General features: G+C 43.1%; 1 protein-coding gene across 1 annotated transcript; it reads right to left on the reverse strand.

The window, feature by feature from the left end:
* On the reverse strand, positions 1-6,212 carry SRSF10 (serine/arginine-rich splicing factor 10). Its single transcript, XM_009075276.1, has 6 exons — positions 6,172-6,212; positions 4,518-4,622; positions 2,808-2,911; positions 1,266-1,428; positions 954-1,007; positions 1-764 (listed from the first exon to the last, which is right to left on the reverse strand). Exons 1-6 carry the CDS (start codon positions 6,210-6,212, stop codon positions 467-469), a joined length of 765 nt encoding a protein of 254 aa, XP_009073524.1. The 3' UTR covers positions 1-466.
* Positions 6,213-6,604: the final 392 nt, after the last annotated feature.

Here is a 6,604-nt window from a genome sequence, read left to right on the forward strand (position 1 = left end):
GCAGCCAGTGTTGCACTACAGCTGTCCAGTTTTTCCTTTTAGTGTTAAAAGAACCAGTTAACCCAGTTGGTTTAACTGTTTAGCACAAACTGGTACCAATTTCTCTAAGGGTATGACATTTGTAATAGGACAATGTTGCAAGTTACGATCGATCGATTCATCACCAATATCTAAGCATTAAAAATGCAAATCTTTACAAAAATATACATAGAGACACCACAACCAAATCAGTAGCTGCCCAGGACATGTAACCACGTGGACATTCTCTCTCTCCCTCTCTCTCTCTCTCTCTCTCTTTTTCTGTGGCTTCTCAACATTGTTTTAATTTTAACCATTGTTGGCTACAGGGAAAACTGACAAAGAAAATAGTTTTTAGCACTGTTGCAACATCATATTCCTGATAATTTAAGTAAACTGAACTGTGTGTAAATGAATCTTACATGCCTAAACCAACATGGATACACTGTTAGTGGCCACTGGACTTGGGACTAGTCCAAGACCTCGATCTGGATTTTGACCTAGATCTAGAATGTGATCTTGACTGTGATTTGGATCTAGCTGGTTCTTTTTTCCTCGACTCCTTCTCATATCTTGAGCTGGACTTATAGTGTGTTTTAGAATCTGTTTTAGAAGTGCCTCTAGATTTGGTGTGAGATGCAGACCTAGACCGTGATTTAGCCTTCATTTCTTTCTTGGGCTGTGACTTGGATCGTGATCTTGAATTGGACTTAGATCTTGAAAAAGATCGATTGCGGTGTTTGAACCTATCAGAATAAAGGGGAGAGAGGAGATTTGAATGTCAAAACACTAGTCTTAGACATCTAATACAGCAAAAATTGTTTCACCGTTTTTTGCAGGAGAAATGGGGTTGGTTTTTTTTGCTTTTTTTTAAACCTATAGTTAAAGGAACAATCATCTATTTGCAACGTAAAGAATGTAAAAAAGGGTTTTACCTATCGTTGTCCGAATGGCTTCTGCTACGGCGAGGTCTTCCAGTAGGTCTACTGCTAAAAAGGTACATCAGAAAGGGTAAACAACCCTCTGTGCATGCACACAAATGCTTAATACATTACATTTCAAGCTGTGCATTTGCTTTTAATTACTCCCCAGTGCAGCACAGAACCATTTCACTGAGTCTTTGCAGCCGACGTAGCATGCAAGGGACACAACCCCACGAGCTCCTCCCACAAAAAACCACCACACAAAATGCTATCAAACTGCAGTCAGTGGTGCTTGTCCTCCAAACACACCCCACGGGCACTTACTTTCTGGGACTATAGGATCTTCTATAGCTGTAATCAAAGGAACGACTTCTAGACCTTCTCCTCTCGTAACTGCGACTCCGAGATCGTCTGTATCTGTCATAGTCATCGTAACGGGAAGAACTGTACAGGTTTCTCCCTTCCTTGGCTTTCATTTGGTTTGGTGCTGTCAAAAAATAGCAGTATTTAAGTTGAAAAACATGCCCTACTTTCTCCTGGGTGACTAATCCATACTCTTGGTGGTTAGCAGAGAGGCTCATTTGTGATTCTAGCTGAGGTGTCTGTGGAAGGACAGGGAAGAAGCTGCTCTGGGCCATTTGCTTTGTGCTGCTTTAGCTACTGGACAAACACTAATGCAGCCTCGTGGGGATGAGAAATGTAAGGGAAACCCCAACAAAAAGCCCATTAAGAACAGTAAGGAAGGACTCCATAAAGCCAGAGCAGAGAGCTGGCTGAGGTGACTTCAGGCCAGCTGGAAACTGGTGTGACAGGCCAAACCCATGACTGAGATGTTCTACCATTCCTGAATTCACCCCAGGAGTGAAATTAATTCAGCACTCGTTTTCCTGCCTGCACAGGGCCACACGTTACACCTGATCCACAGCTGTCTTGAATGATTTAAAAACCAGCTCACACACAGGCAGCACTGGATGCCACACAAAGGGAAGTTTGATCCCCCACTAAAACAATGCACACATCCACTCTTGGCTGAGTTATTAAAGTCATTAAGAATGAATGAAGTTATTAGCCTGCTATTGTATTTCCTCTAAGCAGCACAGCTATCCTTCCTTTGCACCTAATCCCTCTCTCATTTAGGCCCAAACACCATGCCCTAAGTGTTTTAAACCTACCACCCTGTACCAAACACTCTCTGGACTAAATGCCTTCAGTTTTTAATGTTTCAGTGCTGCTGCTTACAACACTGAGGTAGATTTAGTTCACAACCTCAGGAGAGATCTCAGTGTTTATTAACAGGGCAGAAATTTGTCCTTCAGAGCATAAAACTACCACTGACTGCAATCAAAGTGAGCTGTGTGCATTTGAGGGAAAACTGGACAGTCAGGTCTGTAATTAAAGATATTTAAGGTACTTTACTCCCAAGCAGCACATGACTATTACAGTCCTGGTTTAGATAAGAGGTCTGTGCCAGCTTTGCCAACAGCAGGTTTTATTTTCATATCAGATCTGTACCTCCCTATTAAGACTTTGTATACAATAACAGGTTTAAAATACCTAAGTTCTGTTTATACTTCTCTGCTCCAAAAATAAGAATTCTCAACTGAGATACTTTGAAATTCACTTTCAGCTGAAGCCAAATGAAAATGAAAACATTCCCTCAATGCTGGTAAATCAGAGCTTGGAGAATGACTGTGGTAAATGACTGTTGTGCTTAGTTATCTGTTATAATTAAGACAAGTCATTAATAGTGACTGGCTAAAAAGCAAACCAGCTGCTATTTATAGGCATGAGCATATCCCCACAGCTGTGAGAGGTTGTGAGGTGCTGACAGGAAGGCTCTGGCCCTGGGGGATGGAAGGTACTTACTCTTTCGATCTCCCTGTGCAAACTGGATCTCTATCTGCCGACCACAAATCCACTTTCGATCCAAGTTGTGAAGAGCATCCTCTGCATCCCGGACATCTTCGAATGTGGGGAGGGTTAAGGTACTTGAAAGTTTGAGCAGTTTATATATTTTGGTATTTAAAATAAAAATAAAAACCAGTTACTGGCTAATTTTCCAGGTGGCTTTTTTGTAAGTTCTTTTGCCATGCTACACTACACACTAGTGAGTTATTGTTTTAATCAACCACCAGCTGAGAATGCCTGTAATGAAATTAAGGTCTCATAATATGACCATGAACTGATCCATCAGCAGCTAATATGGGATACTCTATTTTTTTTGCTTCTCCCACTTGTACTTATGCAAAGCAAACAAAGGTATCCTTTCCAAACACACTGATTAACGGTCATTTAGTTCTCTCCACTACACTGAGTTTATTAAAATTAACCCCTGGCTCTTCAATTCTGCTGGATGTACCAACAGTCAGCATTCACTGGGATAAAGCTTTACTGGTTTTTTTTCTACCAAAGCTGACGTGGAGTTTAAATGCTGCAGTGCCACAGGTGTGTGCAGACCTGCCCCAGGCTGAGGTGAGAGCAGGTGACAGGCACTCACCTCACTGAGCTCAGACACTTGCTCCCAGCTCCAGCAGGAGCTGCCTCTCTCCTCCAGGCAGCTCCACCCCAGAGAGACACTCTGCCATGCTGTAGGCATCTCCCTCAGTAACCCCAGACCACACTCACAAGAGAAATATTACAGGTTTTGTCAATGGACTAAACCAGAATAATTCATCAAATTACTGCTTACATGACAGACAGAAGAAAAACTGTTATTCTGTAGGATACATCAGGTATGACTCCTTTAATCTTGGCCACCATTCAACTTCATCTTGACCTTTAACTCTTTAAGTGCTTGTCAGAAGGACTTGTCATGAGATGCTTGGCCAAAAATGACAGATGGCTTTATCTTTTACTTTGAAAAACAACCTTTTCCCCCTTTTGTGGATAAAGCGAAGCTTTGTCTCCCATTATGGCTTGTCCTTCTTCCAGCTTTACTTTTTCTTTTCCCAAACTCTCCCTTCTCTTCAAGCCTGATCCTTAAGAGGTCTTTGGCTTGTCTACTTGCCTTAATTGTTGAACTCTACTCTAAAGGTTCTTTCATGCTTTCTCTTTGGGGTCGCCAATACTGTACAGCTTTACATTCTGAGGCAACAACAGAGGACAGCAAATTAGGGGACAATATTAGAGAAAGAAGTTCACCTCATTTTTTTACACAATCTGATTTTGAGCAAGTGATTCCAGTTCCCATTCGTTAAATTAACAATGAACACCAGCCACATTTTGCTAAGCACAACTTTACTTACACACCAGTGATAATAAAAACGTGCTAAGACAACTCTGAGGCAGTGATAAATGTTCATTTAAATCAGAGAGAATTAATTTCAGTGACACAAGCAAGCTTTGTTTTATATTACTGGACTTGATTTAAGCTTGGCAAAAAAAAAAAAAAAGGCAAAGAACAATTGAGAGAAGTTAATCTTCAAAAAGAAAGAACAAAACACCACGACATGAGTAAGACACTTATTAGATACAACACAAAATAAACTGCTTTTTCATGGAGATTGGTTACCTCTTACACAAACTGGAATTGCAAACTTCAACCCCTCACTACTGAGCCATCTGAAGAAAGGATATTGAACATAGGCAAATCCTCTGGGACGACGAGTGTAGAAGTCAAGTGGAACGTAAACATCAACTATGGGCCCATAACGCCCAAACTCACGGCGCAAGTCTTCAGACCTGCAACACCACAGACACCTCAGATGGTTTGTTCACTGCCTCAGGGTTACAAAATATCCACCAAGCTAAAAACAGTGAGTTCAGTCTACAGCCAGTGTGACCAGCCCTGGTGTTTGGAAGGAATAGGCAGAGGATGAATGGAGAGGAGAGGGAGAAAAGTGTTTGGGCAAATCACGGTGAGAACATCAAACTTTACTGAGACACTCAAGGCTGAGGATGTTTAAGACAGACCCTGGAGTTTGCAACCAGCCTCCAGCACAGCTCTGAGGTAAAAGGATAAACTGGGATGTGCTGGAATAAACCTATACACTGAAAAGGACTAGAGTAAAACCTTTAAACTAGAAACGACTAGAGTAAACCCTACAAACTGGAAAGAACTAGAGTAAACCCTACAAACTGGGAAATCCTAGACTAAATCCATCAACTGGGAAGTGATACCCATGAGTTAACTCAGTGCAGGATGTACCAGCAAAGGTTGATAGAAAGTGGAAAAAAAGGATTGATAATGATTCCTGTTTTTCAAGTGCCTCATGTAACTCGATGGTGATTTTGCAAGGCACAAACATCAACTCTAAGTGCCAAATAAACAAACCAGTCACCCAAACTCATTTCCATAGGATAATCAATACTTACAACCACATCAAATAGAACAGAACTGAGTGAGCAACAACCACTCATGCCCTGGGGATAGATATTCCAAAGTGTTGGAGAGCTGAGAGAAAACAGTTCAACTCCAACTACCCCTGGAACCACCAACTCTCCCTCCAAGAGGTTTTTCATCCCTCTTGGCTTCTTTACATGTACTTTAATGACATTTAAGGACGAAAACCTGCATGAGAAAGCTGATGCAACACCATATTTAGGTGGTATGAAGAGTTACTGCTGGTTTTTACCTCTTTACACTTCTCTTTATCAGTTGGGATGTTATCTACAGAGTCAGAGCTGGCAGAAGGGAACTACAACCACCAGCACTGAGACCTCCTGGTGAAACCACCTCCAAGTGGTGACACCTCATCACAACCTTGTGCTGAAGCCTCAGCAGGATCCACATTGTTTTAAAGCATTGGGAAGTTAATTGTCCTCCTCAGCTGCTTTAAGAGTAAAACAAAGTGGTGGAAAAGGGGGAAAAAATTAGCAACACCAAAAAAATGAAGTTTCATTTGAAGCTACTGACACTTTTGATCACAATGTGCCTAATTCATTCCATTCCACTTGGCATTTGCTGAACAACTGTGGTATAAGTTGCTCAGATAAGGAGTTTAAAGCTTGTATTTTATACAAATAAATATTCCAGCGACTTCCACGCCAACTGCACATAAAATCAGCAGCTCTGGATTGCTCTGACCCCTCCAATCCACACCAACTGCCCCATCAATGTGCCACAGCTGATAACAAACACACTAAACGGACACGATAAGCTGCAAAGGAGGAAAGGGAAGCACCAGTTCGCTAAAACTCTCTAAGAATGAATCAGAACTTGCACCCAACACTTCGAAAGGCTTTAAATTCCCCGTGGGCAGTTCTCTCACTGCACATATTGAACCCTTACGGGATCTCACTGCGGCACGATCGTACCGGGGGCACAGGCATCGCCTCCCCGAGCTCCGTGCGAACACTTCTCACAGCAGTTAACACGGTGATATCTCTATGAACGCGCGGAAATCCCACACTTAGGGAACCAGCCGCACCATAAATTCTGGGGAGTGGGGGACGACACTCTATTTCCTCCCGCCGTATTCCAGCGGCACATTCCAACCTGGAGCAGCGCCGGGGCCGCGGGTACGGGCGGGGGGCGAAGCCAGCGGGGTTCGTCGCTGTCCCGCGGCCCAGCTTTGTTCCTGCGAGCGCGGAGGAGGAGGAGGAGGAGAAGGAGGAGAGCCGCGTGGCGAGGCGGAGACGGCAGGGAGGGAGGGATGGGATGGAGGGAGAGAGGGATGGGATGGAGGAAGGGATAGGATGGAGAGAGGGAGGGAGAAATGGGA

Source organism: Acanthisitta chloris, unplaced genomic scaffold, assembly GCF_000695815.1.
Source record: "Acanthisitta chloris isolate BGI_N310 unplaced genomic scaffold, ASM69581v1 scaffold9945, whole genome shotgun sequence".
Classification (NCBI taxonomy): Eukaryota; Metazoa; Chordata; class Aves; order Passeriformes; family Acanthisittidae; genus Acanthisitta; species Acanthisitta chloris.

Coding starts and splice junctions, on each gene's coding strand:
- SRSF10 (XM_009075276.1), bottom strand. CDS start 6,212: ATGCCTGTGCCCCCGGTACGATCGTGCCGCAGTGAGATCCC. Junction 4,623..6,171: donor TCGTGCCGCAGTGAGATCCC/GTAAGGGTTCAA, acceptor GTGGTGTTGCAG/GTCTGAAGACTTGCGCCGTG. Junction 1,429..2,807: donor TGCACAGGGAGATCGAAAGA/GTAAGTACCTTC, acceptor ATTTTTTGACAG/CACCAAACCAAATGAAAGCC.